This window comes from Medicago sativa, chromosome 1 (assembly GCF_051527215.1).
Source record: "Medicago sativa cultivar Bolivia chromosome 1, Bolivia_mono, whole genome shotgun sequence".
Classification (NCBI taxonomy): domain Eukaryota; kingdom Viridiplantae; phylum Streptophyta; class Magnoliopsida; order Fabales; family Fabaceae; genus Medicago; species Medicago sativa.
The window spans coordinates 30,073,779-30,098,558 of record NC_140749.1 but is presented as its reverse complement, the minus strand read 5'-3'; the positions used below and the strand labels follow the sequence as shown (position 1 = coordinate 30,098,558).

At 32.7% G+C, this 24,780-nt stretch overlaps 2 protein-coding genes across 41 annotated transcripts; one reads left to right on the top strand and one right to left on the bottom strand.

Moving 5' to 3' along the window:
* Positions 1-9,045: 9,045 nt before the first annotated feature.
* Positions 9,046-9,806, top strand: LOC146954160 (zinc finger protein 11-like). Its single transcript, XM_085752396.1, has one exon. It carries the CDS (start codon positions 9,152-9,154, stop codon positions 9,635-9,637), a length of 486 nt encoding a protein of 161 aa, XP_085608522.1. The 5' UTR covers positions 9,046-9,151; the 3' UTR covers positions 9,638-9,806.
* A 9,105-nt stretch (positions 9,807-18,911) lies between these two features.
* On the bottom strand, positions 18,912-24,558 carry LOC146954159 (uncharacterized). 40 transcript variants are annotated; one of them, XR_015012173.1, is made up of 12 exons: positions 24,254-24,558; positions 23,581-23,797; positions 22,714-22,849; positions 22,414-22,530; positions 21,806-21,892; positions 21,595-21,707; positions 21,043-21,159; positions 20,866-20,962; positions 20,461-20,687; positions 20,013-20,177; positions 19,684-19,892; positions 18,912-19,411 (listed from the first exon to the last, which is right to left on the bottom strand). XR_015012173.1 is itself a non-coding variant. In XM_085714743.1 (12 exons), the coding sequence occupies exons 2-3, from the start codon at positions 23,801-23,803 to the stop codon at positions 22,719-22,721; spliced, it is 354 nt and encodes a 117-aa protein (XP_085570869.1). In that variant the 5' UTR covers positions 23,804-23,990; positions 24,254-24,558; the 3' UTR covers positions 18,912-19,411; positions 19,684-19,892; positions 20,013-20,177; positions 20,461-20,687; positions 20,866-20,977; positions 21,043-21,159; positions 21,595-21,707; positions 21,806-21,892; positions 22,414-22,530; positions 22,714-22,718. The 40 variants fall into 40 exon arrangements, 35 of the variants coding, with proteins under 35 accessions (XP_085570869.1, XP_085570929.1, XP_085570866.1 ...); XR_015012172.1 differs by having other exon boundaries at positions 20,866-20,977; positions 22,455-22,530; XR_015012167.1 differs by having other exon boundaries at positions 22,455-22,530.
* Positions 24,559-24,780: the final 222 nt, after the last annotated feature.

Genomic DNA, 24,780 nt, shown 5'->3' with positions numbered 1-24,780 from the left:
GCAGACCAATTAGGGGAACTTAGAGGATTCGACGGATCTGATCTCATCTTTCTCTCATATTTTCTTAATCAAATCTAATTTCTTTTATTTGATTTCATAAAATCAAACCAAATCTTCTGCCTAGTGGCAAAACAAAATAAACTTTACACATCCTAATTATATAACGAAATTGAATTATTGAAGTTAAAAACAGTCCTCGTGGGATCGATATTTTTACTACTTCGATAGTATTTGGTGCACTTGCCAAACGTCTATCAATGGTAAATCCTCCGCTCCACCTACAACACTAGTCATTACATTGCGCAAGGTCCTATCAAAAGCCTCAAATTGGCCATCTATTGATCATGTGAGCTTCGTCCCATACAATCAAACTCGTCATAATCAACAAAAGTGTCTTTTTACCTTTTTTTATCAATCTGACAACATGACTCTTCAGATAAATCCAATGAAATGGAAAACTAAGAGTGAGCAGTTCTACCACAAGGAAGAAGTAACGATGCAATTACACTCTAAGCAACGCTAAGCACAACTTTACCCTCTGATCGAAAATGGAATGAAAGTGCATACCAAAAATAAGTTTTGTCAGTTCCACCATAACCATTGACAAAAGACAGAACCCAAATCACCATCAATCACACAAAGGATTTGTTGAAAAACAGGGAGTTGTTCTTGATTCAAAGTACTAAAATTGTGATCATGTTTGAGCAACATATCTACACAATCGTAAGATAATTCATTGATCAACAACAAATTATCATAAGAAACTGATGAGACAATCTAGGGCATACAATCAAAGTTAACTAAGCATTTTCCATTTGGAAGAAAAAATTCATCAATCTCCTTCAAGCAAATTTGCTTCAATTCTTGTGGGAAAATTATCAACTCGAAAAAAAAATCACAAAAACGTTCAAATATCAAAATCAAAATATCAAACAATTTAAAAACATAAAAAATACATAAACATTCATAACCGCCAACAAACCTGGAAAATTCATACATTGACGTCTAGCATACAAAATGCAATAAACCAATATTTCCCAAATATGTTCCCATACTCTCACGAGGTTACTCATGGACATATAAATTAACAAATTTGAAAAAACCTTACGAAGAGTACGACCAGAAGCAAAACATAAACTTCCTTGATAACATCAATAAGTTCACGATCATCAGCAAATAACCCTAAAGCACCACATGCCTTATGAAAGGTATCGAAGACACAACCATCAACAATTTGAATATCTGCATAGCTCGTACACCCAACTTTAACATTAAGCAACAATCTCATATAATACAATTCTCAGGCACTTGGAGGCACAAAGGTTTACCTCCCAACAGACTAAGCTCTCTGTTGTGGATGCCACCGACGTTCATTTAAATCATACATGAACATGCTTGGAAACTGAATATACGTAAAATAATGACCAAGATGAAAATTTCGGTTTTCTTCCATCCAAGAAAGAAACATAGTATTCTTCTCTCTATTCCAAAACAACACAGAGTGTAAATCTGCATCATCATTGAAAACCACCCGTTCATCACCCTCTAAATGAAAATTCAATCGCTGAACAAAAGGTTGGTGATGATGGATATCAATGGCAAAAATCCTCCAAACAGACACGGAAGGAGATAAATATTGACAATCATAATATTGTTGCATCTCATCAACACACTCATCATCTCTCTGCTGAAAATAGCAGTGACCCTGTCAACACCTTAATGATATACTTGAATAAATACTTAATGCAGATTGACATGTTGTAGCACTCACTATTCACATGAGCCTGATACTTCATGATTAAAGCAGGATAATACGGAACAACACTCCCGTTATCCAACTCAACGTCATTTTTCAAGACAGTAAACCCAAGATATTGACATCGATACACATGGTAGCCACTCTCATCAAAGGCAGTCTAATTAATAAATTTCTTATGGTAAAATTTGGAGAATCTCTGATCCTTCATGCATGGGGAAATAGGCCTCGCAAACCCACAAGGATTATGGATCATAAAACTTGTTACAATATAATATAGCTTCGAAAATATTCTCTTATCAGGTATTTCACAACATATTACATAATTTATAGACTTAGTTGTATCAAGCATATCATGTGGGTCCAACCAAAGAAGTATATGAGCATGCGACAAATCTCTTTTCTCAAATTTAATAGTATATAAACCTGATAAAACAAACATCAGTTTAGCAATAAACCTTAGATTACACAAAACAAACATCACATCAAGCAAACACTCAAATACTTTGAAACTAATATCTGGCCTATACGCAACATGATTCCCACTTATAGATAAATGACGTTGAATCTCATGCCAATTGGGATTATATGTAACAGTTAAAAAAAGATCAGGGTATCCATTTTTCTTACATATTGTCATTGCATGCTGACAATTATTAAACATATACCTCTTACCACCAGTTAACAAAGATGGAAGTACAACACATGCCCCATTAGTAAACAACGAGGACCTTGAGTGTTTGAAGAAATATAGAGAAATAAACATTTTCAAATGTGCCAAAACTCTGATAAAATTCTAGCGCAAAAAACACTTAATTTTTCTTTTACAAACTCTCATCTTAGAATTTCTTAAGTGTGGTAGGAAAAAAACTCCTTAGATACAAAATCATTTGTATTGTGCTTAAATTAGTTTACCACTCTTTGAGTTTAAAGTGTTAACAAACAACATATTATTGTAAGCACTTAATTCTGTTGGATTATAGGAAGTCCTCTAGGAGTGGCAGAATATCTTAAGATTTGGTGTCCTCTAGGTTTATTATAGTGGAATAATCTCTTAAGTGTGACGAAACTGGTAATCCCGGATTGTAGGGTGCACCAGGCTAAATATATGTGTTGATTTCTTCTTTCTCTTCTACTTATATTACTTATCCTCTGATTCTTTTTAACTTAGAAAATACTTTATGAAAAAGAAAACACAATCCAAACCCCTTTCTTATGTACCTTCAATAGATTTATCATCAGTCATCTGGAACTTTAGGGAGAGGATCACATCATACTTTTTTGCTCCAGCCTCTGCGGTATCATACTTTTCTTCAAAGCATCCCAATCTTGTTTAGCATTCTCGCAGTGACTTTAGTAATCATACAGATCGTCTACGCGTCCATTCGAAATAATATTTTTGCAGACACAATCATTGTCTTTCCACAGGGATAATTTAATAGAACCAACTTTGCTTTCTCTATCAACACGTTTTTCCTTTTCAACTTGCTTTTGCTTCTCAACAGGATCAAACATATATGTATCCATAGTTGTCTTACTGTTATTGTCTAATCCAGATGGAACCGAAATCATAGGCATCAATTGTCTTCCTTCAAGATGTTGGCAACCTTTTTCGTAGTTAAGTAAAATACATCTTTTGTTGCCATTTTTTAATTTGACTTCCTTGAAACCAAAACGACTTATTAAAGCCAGCAGCGACTAAACCAAAACAAGTAATTTCTTCGGTAGTCATTGTGATTTTTTTAAAACGTCCTAGAATTGTTGGATTTAGAATTCTAAAATAACATGAAACTAATACCACTGAAGAAATTACCAGGTTGAGTTACGACCATATTGATCTATTTAATATGTTTCCAGACACTATCCTAAGGTGTGTAAGGTAGATTATCAATTGTGACGCTTTCAGGATAAAACAACCCAATTCATTGTAATTAAGATTTATACACTGAAGAAAACCATTCTAAAATTATCACCACTCAAATATGGTATGAATATCACTTGAAACCAAAAGGACAAAAGAAAAGAAATGAATAGAAGAACAACTTGTTAACACAAGTCAAAGGTATAAGAGAAGAAAAAAATTGATAACCCATAAGCCTTTTTGAGTGTATGAAATGAACTATGTGAGCTTTCTATTTATAGAGATATCTATATGAAACTTTGGAAACAAGTAACTCACATATGATACCAAAATAACTCACATTTAAGAATCAAAATATTCCAGATCAAGTACCGATTATCTTAGATTACGCACTAAAATATTTCAAATTGTGTTTCAAAATATTTCACCAAAAATTAGGGATTACGAAAAAAATGCTTACTCCGTTCCCCCACTTAGAGGTACACTCTTACTATTTAAATACTATCAATGTGTATGATCCATCCAATATAAAACTCACATTTTTTTTTTGAATTCATACAACACTAATTCATCCCATGTAAAACTTAATATGTAGTCTTTCAATTTTTCAATTTCCACACTTGTTCCAATATATTTCCTACCATGTCCTTGAGTTGGCCGTGAATCTATTCAACTCCACCTCTCGACCCATTAAAGCACAATTCTTATTAACTAAGTTTTATCTCTAATACATAGTAAGTGAACTCTTTTCCTAAATCCAAGACTGTGTATAGTAAACGTGACATGCTCCAAATGATATCTTCAAATATAAAATTGTTACAGTTTCTTAGGAAAAATGGGCAGATATGTATTGAGATTAGGTTAATTACAAAACAAAACAAAAAAAGCAAGAAATGCAACAAATCAATGATTTATTTGCAAGGAGAATGATAACAAGTGCCAGATATTTGTTAAAGTATTAAAATAAGCAACTTTGTAACAAAAATTGTGTAACTATTACCAAAATAAAAGTAAAAACTTGTATTTTTAAGACAAAATTTCTATTAATAAATTCCTTAAACAATGCACTTGGTTAACAAAAACCCTATTTATAATGCGAGAATTTAAGATAGAAATGAAGTAGTACAGCACTTGAGTTATTGTCAAAATACACGTTCCATTACCTTCCATTTGTCTAATTTTAAGATGATTCATATCTTTGAAAACGTCACATGAATTTGAGCAAGTAAAAACTGATTAATATTGCCAATAATGTTAATGCAAGCTCATCCTAGGGTAAGCAAAGAGCACTAGTATCTTTTCAAAGACGTGTCCAAAAGCAAAATATTACTAGCTGGTATATGCATTTAAGCCGCCTGCAAATTAATCCAAGAAGTATCAGACACACAGAGACAGTAGAGAATAATAATCTTTTAAAAAAACCTAACTGGTTACCATCACAATCATTCCTTTTGAACTGCTCCCCCTTGTCTCCTATATACTTTTAGATAATTAAAATTAAAATCCGGTCAAAAAATAAAGATAATTCATGAAATTACAATGAAGGTATATATCAAATGGATGAAAGAACTTTAGTTGTAATATATTGTTAAGTTCTAAAAATTGCCCTAAGCACATTTTCTAAGGAACGAAAGATAGATATATTGAAATAAACATGAAAAATACAATGTTGTTTGATACCGGCCTTTGAAAGTAGAAAGTTCACAACCATGAATTTAGTTTTTACTTATTTCTCGTTTTAAAAGCAATGCAAGTGCCATTAAAAAAATAACAAAGCATTGTAAGTCGTCATTAGAATTTCAAGGATTTTCAAGTAAATCGCCTTTCAAAGTGATTCACTATCGAATTTTTTTAGGTGTAGATTGTCAACTTACATCAAACAGAGTAATTGTCTCCATGAACTTATCTTAGTTAATGAGAACATTGTGTAATATATGAAGGGCCCGAAGTTCAAACCCCGAACAACTCATTTATTCATCTTATAAGGGTGAATTTCTAACAAATTCAAGTAAAGTAATTGTTGGCATAGTTATTCAATTTAATAACTCGATGTAAATATCCAATTTCAAGTATTCTAGTAAAAAAACATAAAAGATCTTATAGACCATTCCCTTTGCATGCAGAAGTTCATGCCCTTATAATGGAGATTAAGCTTTTTTGGGAGGCTGGTTATAAGAATTTGGTTTGTTTTTTCTGACTCTTCATGTAGTGCATTTAGTATCAAAGGAAGTGTCGAGACTTCGTCACTATGCAAACCTCTTGCAGCCAGTGGTGGATATTGATTTTTTTTGTTGGGATGCTAAATATTTATGGAATAAACAATTTCAACAAATTAACAAAATTATTAACAGGTGTAGTGATTCATTTGCTTGAATATAACATGGGAGATGGTAGTTTAAGTCCTGGCAGGAACAATTTTTTTTTAATACATATTATTAAATGCAATCGAAATATATTTTTGAATAACGTATTATTAATTGCAATCGAAATATAAAAAAAAAATGGTATGGGGGGAGGGATTGAACCGACGCCCAATAGGAGATTAGAAAAATGACTATCCAAGGAGATCCGCCATTGCTTGGAGCTCATTCGGATGTATTTGGATAACGAGTGAGATATTTCCATTCATCATATTTTTCGAGAAGGAAACTCGCTTGCAAAACTAGGTGTTAATCATTCAGAGTCTCTTATGATGGTACATCAACCATTACCATGGCTATCCTCATCCTTACTAGCTGATTCTATGGGAGTGTCTTTTACTAGGACGTAGTTTTTCTTTGCTTTTTTTCTTTTATTTTTTTCCCTCATGTAAAAATATATATATATATATCAACTAAGCAAATTCTAATATTTTAAAAACTATTCCATACTTCAATTGAATATGTTATACTCTAGTATGAATCTCTTAAAAATAGTTCAAAGATGACCTTTACTGTTTTAGTCAAAAATATTTTTTTTAGATGAATAAAAAATAAATTTGATGATAACAACAATAATAAAACAAAAAATGGATAAGAATAATATTTAATTAAAATTTACATAAAATAGTAAGGTTCATCTTTCCTCTCAAAAAAGTAAGGTCCATCGTCCTCGTGAGCTTAGCTCAGTTGGTATGGACAATGCATAAAATATGCAAGGTCCGAAGTTATATTACATATATTACATATAATATATGTAATATAAGGTAAGGTCCATCTCTCAACGACCACCACCAAAAAAGTAAGGTCCATCTCTCAACGGATCCATGTTAGACACCTCGTACATATAATATGTTTTTCTTCAATAATATTACAAAATAAATATTGACTGTTATATTATTTTATTTTTTTGAACAAATCAAAATGGAAGATATTGCTCAAACGAAAAGTGATAATATATTGACTGTTATATTACATATATTACATATATAGAAACAATCAATATGATGTTGGGAGATTTTTTTCCTTTTTAAGGGAAGTCATGGGTGTCGATTTGATAACATGACTCTGCTTGAGAGAAATTATTTAGGTTCAATACTTGAAATCACTTATTTTAAAGGTAATTAAGCCCTAGTAACAAAATAAAAACATATGTTTAGCCACCTACTCGAGGATTAGTCTCCGTACGGATTCAAATAAACCATCTTGTGGGATATGGATATCAAATATCCTAATTTTAATCAAAGATTACATAGCAATGAATGTCCAATAAATATCCTAATTTTAATCAAAGATTACATAGCAATGAATGTCCAATTTTTGTAAATTCTCGTACTCGGTTGTTAAAATAATATATCAACTTTTGTCAAAAAAATAAAATAATATATCAACTGTTTTTTATACAATAGAGGGCCATAGGAAGCAAGTTACCGACACCAAACTATAAATGTGGGAAATTTCCTCTCCACCATACCCGTTCTTTAAGTGTCCTCCAATGTTTCAATTTGGTCTAGTTTGAATTATAGAATCCAAACCCAAAAATACAATTTATATTACATCATTCAAAAAATGTTTATATATAATAGCGATCAGAACCTCCTTCTATTTTTGCAGTTGCAAATTTTGCCATAAAAACCACCAATAAACAATGACAAAACCTATTAAATATAATAAAAAAGATAAAAATATCACTAATAAAAATATAAAAACCTTGTACCAAAAAAAAAAAATCTAAAATCCAAATAAAGGTAATGCTTTTTTTTTTTGGATTTTTCCAAGAATATAAAAAAATTAAGCAAATAAATAACTGAAAAATGAGTTTAAACCATGAGATTTCGGATTTTGAGGGCTGAGTCCCTCTAGGGGAGACTTTCTACTTGATTTTTATGTGTTTTTTCGGACAAATTTTGAAGGAGACAAACAAAGTTTCTCGAAAATTGATTTTTTTTTTCAACTAGGAATGTGCACTTTCAAGATCTAAAACACAAGAAACACATGTGAGTAGTGAGTTAATAAGGTTAGTATGATTCATGACCGATTATCCCTCTCACAAACAAGTTCAGTCTATGTGATGACACAATTCATATTATTTAAGTTGAACCTGTATTTTACGTACAAATTCGGATTATATAATCTCAAATGTGTGAACATATCGACTACAATTATTTTTTGAAATTAGTCAAATGAGACCAAAGTTTGGGTTATATAATATGAACTATTAATATTTATTTCGGATTATATTTTTAAAACTGTTTTGAAACAAGAATGGAAGGAACCAAGATAATTTGTTGGGTGTTTTATGAGTTTTTTGGGGATTCGAATCATATAATTCAAACATGGATAAAAATGAACATTCAAAAAGCGCGCGAGAAACAAATAAAGTGGGAAAATAAGCTCTCATAAGTAGGACACAAGTTTTGAAGTTTAAACCACGTAACCTGAGGTGTTCCCGACCATGGGTAGGAGGGGCGCTGGCTCAAGGCATTAATTTTTTAGGAACACCAAAATTATTATTTTATTTGATAGTTAGTACTATATACATATTTTTTTTAATTCACTTTGATTTATCCTATTAAATTTTGAGATACCGTTCCATATCCTTAGACACTGTTTAACCTATTCCTAGCACAATTATTTTTAAATAGGTGGCAGTTTTTCATGTTTTCAGTTGAGAACAAGACGATAAGGGCTTATGGCATCATATGCAAGTTTTTTCCCTATACCCTAAGTCCCTAAATAATATAATTACAAAATTAATAATTATAATTCAGATCATGAAAACTTAATTCTTTTTTAGAAAATCATGGAAGCTTTATTGATGAAAGCAACGTAACCAAGAGTTGTTACCAAATTAAAGTGGAATAGAATAAAATGGTATAATTATTGATTAATAAAATTACCTAAGGTTGGACCCACAACAGAGCCGGCATAAAGAACCAGCCCATTAATAGAAACAAAGTCAAATATTTCATCTTCCTTCCTATATCTCACACCTTTCCAAACCCTCTATATAAAACCCTTATCTTTCCCCCGTTTATATTCCATCATTACATAAAAACTACATTCTCAAATTAACACATAAAATTTACATTTTCTATATATATCACGGAATTAGAGATGATAACTTCTAGTGAGGAGAGTGATGAGCAAGAAGTTCAAGATGAATGTATAGTAACCAAGAGATCCTATGATTGCACATTTTGCAAAAGGGGTTTCACTAATGCTAGGGCATTAGGAGGCCACATGAATATTCATAGGAAAGAAAGAACAAACTATAAGGCCAAGCAAGGCACACCCAATTCCTCACCTTTTGTTCCGGCCGTTGTTTCAAGCCAACCCTCAACTTATTACTGCATTTTAGAGCCTCCTAGGAACTATGACATGTATCATCAAACATCAAAAACAAACCCTAGAAACCCTCCACCTACATTTCAATATGATTTCCTTAACACAAGCTCTCAATCTTTGTTGGGAACCAATTTGAGTCTCCAAATTGGTTCAAGCCATGAGGGTAATGATCAAGTTTGGAGAGGAATTGAGAAAGATGGTGAAGGGGTGGACCTAGAGCTTAGGCTTGGTCACGATTCATACTCAAATTACTAAGGTATATACCGATATATATTGTAATAGAGAGGTATCCCACGCATGCATAAATAAGTTTATCATTATGTATTAGGTAGTATATATTTAAGATGTAACTCACCGTTTAAATTTTATGGTTGTAAGCATATAGTAGCAGAATCAGTTAATAATATATAGCAGCAGTATTGTAACGTATAGGTTTATCCTTTCTCTTTTTCTAAGTTTTTTTTCTTTCCTAAGATCTTATTTGTTACCTTTACTATACTATTGATTAATGATAAATATTAAGGGAGCCTCTGGACCGACCCATTTAACCTACTATTTTAGACATGATGAGTTAAAGTTATGAGTTCGACCATTCAAGTTGGCCTTATCCCGTTTACCCCACTTAACAAGTGGAGCGGGGCAGGTTTGCCCGCTAGACCAATATAAGAAAAACTTTTAATATTTCCTTTATCTTTTGAGTTTAATTTTGGTATTAAAATTCTAATTTTTGATCATAACGTTATTCTGTACCCGACCTATGACCGACTAATTTAGGGGACGAATCTCACCGTCCCTAGCAGAGCTCAATTAAAGTCAGAGCAAAACTCTGTATAGTGGCCAAACACTGAAATTGTTGGCGTCTGAGGTTTTTGAGCCTGAGATCTAGATATGATCAGACTCTTACATCATAGGTCTTAATTAACCACTTTTCTCAAAACTAAAATAAAGTCTTAACTACTAGAGTGCGAAAACTTAATAGCAGTGCTCCAACTAATCTTGGAGGAGGATCTGATACCATCTTAAAAATCGTGGTTGTGTCTAACATAATCCACCAATACCGCCTTCTGAGGTGAGAATTACCTCCACTTATAAAAACTTATTCAAGCTATCTCTCGGCTAATTTGGAACTCTTTAACACAGCCTGTTATTGCTTTTGGGTTTTTTCTTCAAGTGTGGATGATATTGGCAACGAGGTTACAACATGGAATGGCGAACATAGATGAATGAGGATTAAGCTGGCATCAGGGATGTTGAGTTAGTTTAGGTGGTCGAGGAGTTGAGAGGAGAGTTGGAGATGAATGTGTTGTTGAAGGTCGTTCAATGGGAAATGGAAGTTGGTTTGAGGGAGAGAATGAAAAGTATTAGAATATATTTCAATGTGATTAAATCTAGAGCTGATAATATTGTTTATGAGCTTGATGATTTCTTTGATGAAATTGTATAAACTAGGGTTAAGCTTTTGGACTTTTTTAGTCATATGTAATTTAATTACCAAAGTTTAAAATTGTGATTGTATTTAAAAGTGATCAAGAAGAATCACAATCAAATAAAGCTGAAGCATATATATATATATATATATATATATATATATATATATATATATATATATATATATATATATATATAGGATCAAATGACACCATGGTGTCAAAATTAGTTTGACATCAAATTTCATTCATTCATTACATTTAATTTAAAGTTTTAAAGCTATCTCCTACACTATTTTCTCCCCCTTTAATCTAATTAAGAAAAAAAAACATTATTATGATCATAAATTCATTATCAATCATTCTTTTTTTTTTCTCACATTTTTTTATTACTTATTTTATTTTATTTAGCATTGTTATATTGAACGAAGAGATTGACACAAGAAAAGTAAGAATATAACATGTGCAGTTTTAACGAACTACATAAGCTCGTGCATTTCGTCTTTTTATTGTTCGTAGCAACAATCATTACCCTTTTTATTACTTCCACTATTGTTCGTAGCAACAATCGTAATAAGACGTTTTAATTTTTTTTTTTTTTACAGAAGACATTGAAGCTTACTGTTGTTGAGAGGTAGTTAAGCTTAAACATGATGAGTGATAAAATAATCTAATTAGCAGCAATTTTGTGAGAGGTAGCAACTATGGTGAAAGAAAAAGAGTCAGTTTGGTGTTTTGATTAAATGCGTGTCTTTTTTAATGCAATTTATTTAAGGAGAATGCTGACCATTGCCCTTGGAGCATTGGTTAAAGTACTAAAATAAGTAAATTTGCATCAAAAAGTGGTGTAATTATTGCTAAGAAGTTATCGTTCATCAAAAAGTGGTTTAATAATCTCACACCATCACCTTCTTTTGCCTTTCACATTGGGTGAAACAATATCTTACTTATTGCACCCCCAAGATGCTTTCATTCCTCAACTATAAGCCAACATTACTTATTGCACCCCAATGCTACTAAACAATCTACCACTAGCTCTCGCGCTATAATTTTCTAACAGTGGTATCAGAGTTGTGTCTGTTCATTCATTGGGGGTAGCAAAATATGACCTAATATCACCAACTATATATTTGTTAAACTATCTAATCTATAACATGAATTCTACTATCCTACTAAACTAGAAAATCCAGTCTACTTTGTACCAAAAAAAAAAAAAAAAAAAAAAAAAAAAGAAAATCCAGTCTACAAAAAAGAAGTACATGTAGCCACACGACACGACTCTGTTTGAGTACAAATCCAAAACTGAGAAGCAAGAGAGGAGTTCAGGTAGCCAAACAGTTTGACCTTCTTAAGTTCAAGTCCAAGTAATGTTGTAAACCTATGGCAAATAATACTCATGTTCAAATAGAGCAAAAGCCAAGGCAAATAAAAATGGTGACATGCGGCCTCTGATGCTCTAACTTGATTACAAGCATAGGAAGAAAAATGAAACTACTGGAGCACGAGTGAGTCCCTGTCAAGATTCTTCTACAAGAGTGGAAAAGAGAATCACAAGCAACTATGAAGTAAAAGTGGTCTCTATCAGAAATCTTCAACAAGATGAACAAGGAGATTCACATGCACTAAACGAAAAATCCTTGTTAGAAGTCTTTAACAAGACAAACAAGGAAAATAACAAGTGCAACTAAGAAGCAAGAATGGTCTTTCTGACATCTCCAACAAGGATGCTAATATCAAATATTTTTGGCAAGAGGTGTGACAAAAATAGTATCACGGTGGAGGTAATACATTTCAAACTCAAATATTATATCCTAAGAGTATCAATGCATGAGTAGATAGTTTCACTAATCATTTTATTTGAGAAATTATGGATTAAGCTTGGAGTTACCAAAATATGCATCAAGAAGGAGTGTTGTAAGCTGATGCACATTTATAGATATTTCTATAATACATTAGAAAGATATAGAATCACTCGTACTTGTTAAATGATAATGCACACTTGTAGATTGTAACAGCCCGTGTTTCGCTAGGATTATTTTAATTATTATTTATATGTATTTATATGTATTTGATTGCTTGCTTGAGTGTTTGATTTGGGATTAGCGGATTTTAAGGTGAGAAGGGTATTTTAGTCAATTTTTAGGCTAAGGGTATTTTGGTCATTTGTTGAGAGAGAGTGTTTTAGTAACTTTAGAATGTAGAATATTTTAGTATTTTAGAGTGAATAGTTATTTTTACTTAGTTAGTAGTAACTTGTGGTAATTATTTCGAGATTATTTGATGTTTTAGCGAGCTAGTAAGTAATAACTTTTTAGAATTTATTAGTAAGAGTTTTAGGTCCATTGTGAATATTAGTAACCTAGCCCATTGGAGAGTAGTATATATACTTAACTTATGAAGGAAAATTAGGGTTAGAAACATTTCACAATTCTCACAAGAATAGAGTGGCTAGAGAGAGAAAGTAGAATAATAGAAGAGGAAGAACTTAGAAAAGAAGAAAGCAAGAGCCGAGGAGTTAGAAGGGGAGAGTGAAGCCTAAACTAAAGATTTTGAAGGTTTAAGATAAGGGGGAAAGTTCTATTTCATCAAATAAGCTATAATCTTCCTTTTCTACTTACGGATCATAATTGCTTTTGAGTGTATTATGAATTTGATGATTTTTTATGTTAATTTTCGTGCTCCTATTTCATGTGTAATTATGGGTATGTTGAATTTCAAGGAATTGAAGTGTTTATGCGTTCAAGTTCATAGTTGGTGTTTGAAATAAATTGTTTTGATTATTTTTGCTTAATTGTGTGAAAACCATGAATTTTGTGGATGATTAATGTTTAAACATGTTTCAAATCACTTGATATATGATTGTATATGTTTGTATGTCATTGGGGTTTGAAGTGTTGGTGTAGTTTAAGGAAAAAATGGTGTGAGTTCTCGAGAGGAACCCAAAATTCTGGGTTCCTTTTGTTGTGCAACTCTCCTAGCGAGTAGGTACTCGCCGTGGCGAGTGACGCATGATAGAACCCACAATTTTGAAGGTTTCAGCAATTGGGATTGTTTCCGGACATCCCCAAGTGTTTCTTTTGAATTGTTTAAGTACTGTTTTTAACTCATAAACCTATTGGAACATCATTTGAATTGGATTGAATTGATTTTATGAGTTGTAAGGAATTTGGCTTTGAAAAATGGCATGAATATAGGATTTTTTCCGAAACTTGTTTTTTTTTAAAAAATAAAGTGATGAGGATATGACTTGATTTCTGTAATAATTATCTTAGAAAGATTATGGAAAGTATAGGTGAGCTTATAACTTGGTTTTATCTTGAAAATGATATGATTTTGAAGAATGAAGAAATGAGACGAACTTGGTGAATTTTTAGAAATAACCGGAATTATGAAATGATGATAACATGAATGCATTATTGTGATGTTATGTGTTATGTGAATATGATATGTTGATGTTTTGAACATGAATGTCTTCTTTGGTGAAATAAATTGAAAATAGATGATTTTTGGAAAATAGATGAACTTTACCAAAATTGAGTTTTATGATTCCATAACTTGTAAATGGATTGTATTCATGACAATATGATGAAAAGATGATGAATCAATATTTGATTGGTTTATAGTGTGTTGGTGATCATGATTGGTGAATGGCTGTCTATTTGTGAATGGTGTTATGTGAAACGATGATTGATTCCTTGTGGTGATCAATCTTGCTGATGACATTGCCGATGACTCTTTTGTTAATTATGACTTGTTGATTGTGTGGATGTAAATACTTGATGATGCAAATGGTGGTGAATTTATGAAGAATGTAAATAGAGATGTACTTTTACATTGCTTTGGTGAACATATTATATGATCATGAAAATTGTATAATATAGTTTGGTGATATGTGCATTGCCGAGTCTTTGCTTGAAGTCCATGCATTCATAGTCATATTGAGTCTTATGAAGAATGTAAAAGGAAGTGTACTTTTACATTGCTTTGGTGAAATACGTAAGTGGAGGTGTACTCTTACGTGGGTGTGGATTCATACGGTAGAATTATCTCTGAAATCCAGTTAGTACCACATGCATCTAGAAGTGTCTAGAACATTGCATGCATTCGAGATTGGTGAATTGTGTCATACTTGACTATGTGAATTGGTGATTATGTGCATTGGTGAAACTTGGTGAATTATATGGATTTGGTGAATTATGTTACTTGGTGATTTATGTAATTGGTGAAAAACGTGGATTTGTGTAGAGTTGTGTACATGATGATGTTTGCTATTTATTTTAGTGATAGTAATGAAGTGTGAATTATATGTGGGAGATTTGATGATTTCTTTGGTGACGATGATTTCCTAGCCTATACTTTTGAAATGATGAATTGTATTTGTTGAGTTGTTTAGGCAAGAGTTTATGTGATCTATATGATTGATGTGAATTAGATGAATTATATGTATTATGTGGAATATTTGCTTTATGTAAAATGAATGAGGTAGCATGTATGATTATATTTTCGAAATGACGAGGCTGGTGTAGTTTGATGATTAAGCTAAATAAATAATGAGGTGAGAAATTCTTGTATTGATTGATGTTGGTAAGGTGATAAGCTTTTGATGATGATTTTGATCAAGAATGAATATGTTTGATATGCTATGATAGAGGTATGATAATATTCATGTGGAGTTAGTATTCTAGAAAAGATGAATTTGTATGCATGTTATACTTTATATCCTTGAATTTTATTATTTGATTATATATTATTTGTGGAATATTATCTAACCTCCAGTGGTCGTTTGGTTGATCGCCTGCCTATTTGTATGAATGGGTAGGTGGCGTGCATGATTGATTTGTTTTTGCCTGTGAGTTGCTTGAAGATTAGCTTTGGAGCTACCACTCTTTCTTATGCTCGAGGTCTAGTTTAGGGCTCTGATTAGGGTGTCAGATTTATGTTATTATTTCTGGGGTTATTTGCGCTTTACCCCCTGTAATTAGGGGGTTCGCGGTACGGTTTGGATCAGTTTTGAGGCAAAATGCCATCCGATCCAAAATAAAAAATTACATGCGGTTCGGTTCAGTTTGGATGACTATTTTAAAAAAATCCGAACCGATCCGGTCCAAATATATACGTTTAATTTCAACCGGTTTTTGGATATCCAAAATGCAAATTATATATTTTTTATTTACTTTTTTTTTAAGAATATATTTTTTTATTAATATTAATATTACACAAACACGGTAAAATAATAGGTTTGATTCAAAACATAGTAAAAAATTATAATTATAGTATGAAAATTATCGATTATTTTTAAACATGTTTAATACTAACATATAAGATTAAATCAGTGCAATACACAAGATTAAAAACCAACTAGCAACATAATAATGCAATATACAATACAAATAAAATAATAAATATGTATTAATATTTACTTTTGAGGTTCGGTTCGGTTTGGTTCGGTTTTGAGAAAGTGATCTGAAATCCGATCCTATCCTAGCGGTTTTTACAAAACAACATCCAAACGCATCCAAAAATATTCAGTTTTTTGCGGTTTCGGTTTTTTGGATCGATTTACGGTTTACTCCCCTGTAATATAGGTCATTTCTGGTTTTCTCCCCTGTAAACTTTTTTTTTTTAGAATACCCCCTAATAGGTCAATCAAAAACCAACCTTTTTTTTTTGCAGAAATTTTCGTTTTTGAATGACCTATTAGAGGGGTATTCCAAAACAATTTTTTTTACAGGGGATAAATCCAAAAAAAAAAAAATCAGGGGGAAAATCAGAAATGACTTATATTACAGGGGGTAAAACACCATTAACCCTTATTTCCGTCTTGTTGAGACTTCTTGCTCATTTATATTTGAGATTTGAAATTTTATTTGGTGAGGAGTTATAAGACCGGTACCGGAGGCATGGTTATTGAGAATTTTTTATGTTGTTGAGATAAACTTGTATGATGATTTTCCGTTGCAAACTTTGAAAGCATAGTTATGCATGTTTTGAATTAATTGAAAATGTAGCATCTAAACTCTTTTGAATAATTGTATTATTTGCACGATTTATTGCGTTAAGGATTTATGGTGTTATATAGATAATTTTAGAATACTTGAAAAGTTATAGTAGAATAAACTAATACTATATTTATATAAGAAAATGTCATGAACATTTTAGAATATAGGTATCTAAAATCAGGGGCAGACCGCAGATCTAGGATTTGTGTTTAGGTGAGGCTAAAATTTATTTATATTTTATTTATATCATTTGATTTTATTATTTATATGGATCAATGTCCATTATAAATAACCCTAAATTTTTACTATATACTAGTTACAAACCCGTGCTTCGCACGGGGGTTAGCTACTTTTTTGACAAAATATTATATCGGATGGATAGATTGCGAAATGATAGATAATTATAAGTCATAACACAATATTTAGAGTACTCCTGCATCACGGCTTAGAAAATGAAATGTTCAAGGACTTTTTTTGTAGAGAGAGATACAAAGCAAGTTGCAGCGAAGACAACAATTGAGAAGGCTAAACGTGCATTGGAAAAGTAGTGGCTTTCAACAACTCAATAACTCTAAAGTTAATTTAGTAGAATAATTGTGAACTGTGTACTTGATCTGATCCACCACCCATGCACTATGCAGAGTCAATCTAACCTCGTGGGTACCCACTATACGGGTACTCGTGGGTATTCAGGTATCCATGGGTACCCATGAAGTTTTGAATTTATTTATTTTTTGGTACAAATAAAAACTTTTTTAATTACCAAAAAACATCAACTTTCAAAATTTCATAAATCATACATAATCCATAGGAAATTCATGATTCTTAGATAATCTATATGTTTTATGATGTGAATGAAGTGGAAACGGTGAACCTAATAAGATGAATTAAAAAAATTTAAAATAAAAATAGGCTATTATTGAGGATTTTTAGGTGGGCGGTAAAATTTTCTTCAATAAGGTAACAACTTTAAGTAATAAGATATGATATATAAAGATATTTCAGTAATTTACTTAATTTATTATCGGGTATGGGTACCCGCTCCATACCCGTGACGGATTTTACCCACGGGTACCCATGGGCATTTAGAATACTATGGTTTTGAAAATAATTTTGAATTACTCCCTTCAATCACATATCTCTAGCTCTCTCTCTAAAAATCACATATCATGCAGATTACACAGAGGTTTAAGTAGATTCCTTAGCAAAACAATGTAAGACAAAGCCACAGTCATTCCTCCTCCTGTTAAAGGATCACGCATATTGAAGGCATATCCCAATTTGCCGATTTTATAGAAATTTTGTTCTAAGGAAAAAGTGTATAATAGGATTATTGCACATATATGATGAAAATTAGGGAAGATGCAAACTTCATAAATGCAATTTTCATACCGCACAATTCCTAACTATATATTATAAATGAATTGTTGCATTGTAGAGCACTGTAAACCTTTGGTGCAGGAAAAGAGCATAGGAAAAGAGTGTTATAACTATCATGATACTAATTAGGACCAATGAAGGAACCACCAAAATGCAGAGTACTATTACGTTAGGCTTATAAGAGTTTGGCATTGTCATATACTAACCAAAACACTAAATCCTGAATAGGATTTTTGCATACATGAAATATGGTGGTTGTATAGAATAAACCAAATACATTCCCGCTACTTGTACATTAAAAAAATGCAATTTATCCTTTAATTGTACATACATAGTTTGTCCCGTCTAAACAACATAAAATTTAATGCAATGTGAAGCTAAAACAAAAAGAAGAATGTTCTTGTGGAGATTATTTGTAGTGTTGGTAAAATGTACTCAAATGTAGACACTATCGTTTTGTATGCTGCCCAAATGTGTGAAGTTGAAATCCTTGTTTGGGAAGATCAAGCAAAGTTTGTTTCATGTATGAATTAACCTATATAGCATTTTCTTTCTTTCTTTCTTTATTTCTTTCTGTGGTATCGTCCATGTTTGTTAGACTACAAATAACAAAGAATTAACCTATATAGTTTTCTTTCTTTCTGTCATTCCGTACATGTTTGTTAGATTTGCAAAAAACAAAAAGCAGTTATGTGGATATATTATTGAGCATTGCTTGTTGAATTTAGAACCAAAATAACCAACAATAATTGGAATGTAATAGAATTTCAGTGGCTGCATAGATAAACTGAACACAGTGAAAGGATGTGACTATATGTCAACAATTCTATACCATTCCCTCTACTTGCACATTCAAAAAGTGCAATTTATTTGTTAATTGTACATACACAGTTTGTCCTGTCTAAACCACATAGAAACTATTTCCTACTTTAATGAAATCAATGAGATCTGAATCAGGGTATTGTTTGTTGGTATAGTGCATAATAACCTCTATCTCTATTTACAATCCGAAAGAATGCAATGTGTAGCTAAAATAATATGTGAAAACAATGTGAATAGAATGAGAAGAAGCCAGGTTGAAGCTTGCAAGAAGTTAGGAGCTTATTCCTAATGTGAGGATGCTTGGCAGATTTTTCTTAGTCCACTTCATCTCTTGATGGTACTCTCAGGCATGATTTCATAGTATCATACACGGTGAAGCCGATGGCCGCAGATGGAACAACCTGAATTGCAAAAAAAAAAAATTAGTTATACATAACAGTTCTAGCATGTGAATTACTTTAATGTTCTATGATTCTTCTATCCAACTGATACTCAGCCCTAAAAACAGGGTCTTCCAGCCTTGCTTTTGAGCAATCAAAACCATGGATCTCATAGTCCCTTTCAATTCGGCTTCTTCAGATGCCGCAAGGTTTTGAACCTAGTCAGGTTAACTTTGTATCATGTTACTCAATATCCATCTATAATTTCCAGGAGACCAAATAAAGCATGTTACCTGCATTTGCCTCCTGACAGCTTCAAGAGGATGTGAATGTCTGGCCCAATAAACCTGCCACGGATCCACATGTGAGTTTCGCCACGATGCTTTTTTTGTAATCCTCAGGTACATGGCGCTTCATTTCCTCATAGAAGTAGAATTTCAAACCCGCGTATGGGAATATTCCAAAGAGTGTCGGAGCTGTGGCCATGATTAACATAAGAGTTCTACAATAACAACACAGGCTTAATTAACAGTTCCAAGTATCAAGGTGGGAAGCTATGTAACTTAGTCTATGCAATCTATGTTGAGAATATTTAAAAACATTTTAACTCGGAGTAAAGCACCTTCAATAAGGTTGCTGAAAGCCTGGCGCAGAGCAGGTTCTTCTACAGCAGCTAGCAAAGGTGATGAGAGCAGACTATGTTCTATTACACGTTTTTGATTCTGAGCAAGAGGTTTGATTGTATCAACCAAGTCTGCCAATACTTTGGAAAAATTGCACAGTCTTCCTGACATCAATAAAAAAGCATAAGAAATGCATAAATTATAAGAAATGCATAAATCATCTGAATGTTTATACTTTAAAGAAAAGAGAAAAACATGTCTAAAACTAAACCTCAAAAGGAAAATACCCTAAAGGTAATATTTTTTTTTTTATATATTTTTGATGCAAAATTGGAATTTATAGGACTTCAGAATTGACAGAATGGAACATATATACACATTGAAGGTGGTATTAGATCATGCCATTATCGAAAGAGATATTTTCACTAATCAACTAATCAAACCTACCTGATTCCATGTCATAGTGGAGTGAGAGCTAAAGGTGGAAGGGGCATCTCTATATCCTGGGCAGTAACACTAAGAGTATGTGGCTCACCAGATTTATGCATTTTATTAACAAAGCCATCTAACAGTTGAGAACTATCTAACAGTTGAGATTTCACTGACTAAGAAAATATGTGATTAGAACCATTCATTTTCTTGATTGATTCTTCATTGTAGCGCAGAATATTATCCTGCATATATTGGACAAATTTTTTACATAGGGAATGATTATATTCTTTGTAGCCATAAACAATTCAGCTAATGTGGGACCTCGTATTTATGCATAGAGTTAGACACACTGTACTAAGGTAACCAGTCAATATGAAGAGCAGGAAATAAGGCTATGAAATAAGAGATAGTTCTGCTTACCGTCAAATCGCAACCTTGGCCGTAAGAGCCACATTTTCCGCCATGAGCCGTCATATTTTGATTGAAGTATCTTATAGTTTTCAACCGCTCCAGAGAGCTTCATAAAAAGACTCTGTAGTCAAAAATTAGACTTATAAGCAGTAGAAGATCCATATTCAAAACCTCCAATGACATTACCTGCCAACCCTTCAAGCATGCATTGCGCCAAAATACAGGGTTACGAATTGTATACCGCCATTTTCAACACACACAAGAGGCTTTTCCCATATCATATGAAGTCATTCGAGCAAATACCTGCAAGGTGTATTCAATAAATTTCTCTGAGACATTGTTCTTGTATTTAATAATGATTTTTTAACCATAAACCTTTCTGTTTCTTATTTTAAGAACAGTTTCTGTTCTCAAAGCCGTTAGAATCAATGATAATGCACCAAATACCATCAATAAGTTGTGCAAGTGAGAGACAAAGATGATTTTTTAATTTAATATTGTAAAAATGATGCCTTCTTTTAAGTTTCAAGTGTACGAAGAGCTTTGTTTATGTCTTCTAGCGTTGTTTCATAAAATGACCAAACAGACCCACACCAAATATCGCACATGAGTTATCTAAAGTAGGAGCATACAACCGCAAACAAACCAACTACTCCCGCACATTGTAACTGGTCTCACACCATATCAAAAAGTCATGACCAAATAGTGTAGTTACATATATCATGTGAAATACAATACCTCAAAGAGCAGCTCATCTGATAAGCAACAGCGAAAAAGGGAAGAATCAACATGAGGCTTTCTACTTGCACTTCCAAATGGCACAACAGGTATCACATTAACCCCATAAAGATCTTTAACCAAAACACATAAAAACTATAAGTGAATCTGACTAAGCAAAAAATACAGCACAATAGTAAATAACCATGGTAGCTAGCAGCATTGTACATACCAAGCCATGGCCTCCTTGTAACAAAGTAGTTAACAATCTTCAACCTCAAAACCGATTCCAACTCAGAAGGAACCGTTAAAGAAAAATCTACAAACAATAAAACAACACAAGATGTTAATGAAGGAACCTAGGTATGATTCATGAATCAATCTTAATATGCATAGAACAATAATTCTTGAAAACCGCTTAAATAATCTGTGAAATATATATCTCCTTCAATTTAAGTATGCATAAAACATTTAATTTAGAATAAATAATCGTTTCTATAAAAGATACTACTGTTCCAAACAAAATTTAATATAAGGAGAGGGTCCGAGAATTTAATAGTTGGTGTTGAGTCAAGCTCAACCCCCCTTTTATAAAATTAGAACAGAACATGATCCAGACAACCATATATAGCTAAATGATCCATACCATAGATTGTAAGAAGTATCAAGAATGATAAGTGCAGTTAACAGACAAATCACAACCAAGAATTAGATAAATCATATTTCAAATCCTACTGAAAGTTGTATACTGTGTGTGTGTGTGCGCGCCCTATGCTTGCCAATAACTTTTGGCTTCTTTTCGAGTTAGAGTTTTCAAAATTTCTAACTAACATACAAAACCTAGAATGTTTGAAATATCATGCTATCCACAAGGATCTCACGGTAAGACACCAGCAAGGTTCCCTGCCAATCCAAAATAAAGGCCCTTCAATAATAGTTTTTCTCCTCCGCGAGCAGCTTAAAAAAACAAAAACAAACATAATCAACACTTTTTATGTAAAAAAAATGGGAGTCCTCTAAATTGCTATTAAGAAAAAGCCATGGAAATATAAAAAACTTAACACTGATACAGGAAAGTCCATTGTACTATGCAAATCAACTAAGCATTCTATAAATAACACAATAATGTGAGATTCTCACTGTTATTAGGCCAAATTCTCGTTGATTCCAAGTAATGTGCGAGCAGGAGCTGATCTCCTCCTTAGATTCGCCATTACTAAACCAGGATTACATGAATTTTGAGACACCGGAGGATACCACCCATCATTTGCATTATCTGAGCCAAAAACACAAACCCAGAAAAAGCTTTCAGAAACAACAATCAATGCAATAGATCACAAACAGACACATTAGAGGTCATAAATTTATTTAAGATCAAACATTTGTTAAAACATTCAACAACAATAATGTAGACTTGGATTTGCTCACATAACTATCATCTCTTGTAAACAATTCAAAACCCTTGGCAGAAACATCTTTCTCACGGGTTGAAAACATCTAAATATAAAAAAAATCAATTTATAAAATCAAATCACAATGAAAATGCGATCCTTACCATCCTGCAAAACACAAACTTCTGAAGTCAATTACAGATCTAAGCAAATCAATGCGCAAATAAGCCCTTAGGAAGTATTTGAAGACCAGAACATACAGCCAATAAAGATTTAACAGCTTAACAATATAGTGCAGATACTATTGCTACCATAGTATAAAGGGAACTCCAAACGCAACTATCAATTTTAGTCTGATTAACTGACATTTCAGCTGGTAAAAATAAGGTTAGGGATAAACTCTCATGTGTCTATTATAAATGAAAGATGAAAAAAGTTAAGTCAACAAACTTTATGAGTGTAGATCATGACAAAAATGATAGTTGCAACTTGCAAAGGAAGATCAATAAAAGAGAAAAGTAATAAAAACTGTGGGGGATGAAGCTTCAAATTCTACAGTGACAACTATATATTGATCGATTAACTCTTATATCTTTGTTCAATTACAATAACTCACCGAGAAGGCTTGGCTTGGATTCCTTAGAACTTTGACTGTGGGAGATTGTTGAACATACAGTGAGTGAAAGAAAAGGGTCAACAGCAAAACCACCAGGAATTGTAAGTGGGATGCTCAAATCAAAATCCTTCTGATCAACAACAGATGCATACTCAGCTAAATTCATAGAACCTGTTCCAACCACATGAATCTTGGTCTTTGGCCTCTGATTCAAACCCTGCATCACAAATCCATATTCAACCAACAAAACAAAAAAAATCCTAAATTTTAAAAATTTAATTTTTAATGAAATTAAAAACCCAAATTAATTTTTAGTGTCCCTTAAAACCCATTCTCAAATCCCACGCACAACCCCTTCAATCAATTTCTAGTTTTGCTTCTCCAGTTCCTCTCTCCCATGCCATCAAACCCTTCAATCGAAAAAAAAAAAGGAAATAAAATCAATGTATGTAATTCCATCACAAAACATTCAATTACACTAAATCAAAAAAGAAAACCCCAATTCAAAGGTTCGAAACCCTAATCCCACAAATTGGAGAAGAATCAAATATGTCCAACAAACACAGATAACAGATTCGGGATAGAAAACTAAAATTGAAAAAAGAATGATATAATACCCCTAATCTGTGAATGAAATGGGGAATTAGGGATTGAAAGAGAAGAAGAATGATACCTGGTCGGAGGGAAAGACTTATACATGCATGGCTTTAGATTGGATACAACCGTCTCTCTCTTACTCTTCCTCACCGGCGCCGCCGTTTTTCGCCGCAGCTGTGACGGAGGAGAATGGATTCTCCTCCCTTTCCCGTTCCTTTCCCGTTCCCCCTTCTTTCTCTTCTCCCGTTCCCGTTACCGTCTCTCTCTTACTCTTTCTCACCGGCGCCGCAGTTGTGACGGAGGAGAAACGATTCTCCTCCCTTTCCCTTTCCTGTTCCCGTTCCCCCTTCTTTCTCTTCTCCCGTTCCGTTTCTCTCTCCCTTTTTTTTTTTTTTTGCTTCTCACATATATATAGGCAGGGGAGGTCCAATTTACCGATTTACCAAAATGCCCCTCAGAAGGGCAAAATGGTAAAACACATGGACTATTATTTTCATATTTAGTTTATAGTAGATTTTTGGGGTGTGATGGAGCAATTTTTAATGTGAAAAGAGCAATTTTCTTTTATACTCAAATTCGTTGGGCTGAGGCAGCCTACTTATA

Bases quoted from the DNA above. Each gene is read 5' to 3' on its own strand.
- LOC146954160 (XM_085752396.1), top strand. From the start codon at position 9,152: ATGATAACTTCTAGTGAGGAGAGTGATGAGCAAGAAGTTCAAGATGAA.
- LOC146954159 (XM_085714726.1), bottom strand. From the start codon at position 23,803: ATGCAGGGTTTGAATCAGAGGCCAAAGACCAAGATTCATGTGGTTGGA. The intron at 22,850-23,580 runs GTGAGTTATTGT...TTTTTGGCTCAG, and splicing joins ATCCAAGCCAAGCCTTCTCG to ATAATGCAAATGATGGGTGG.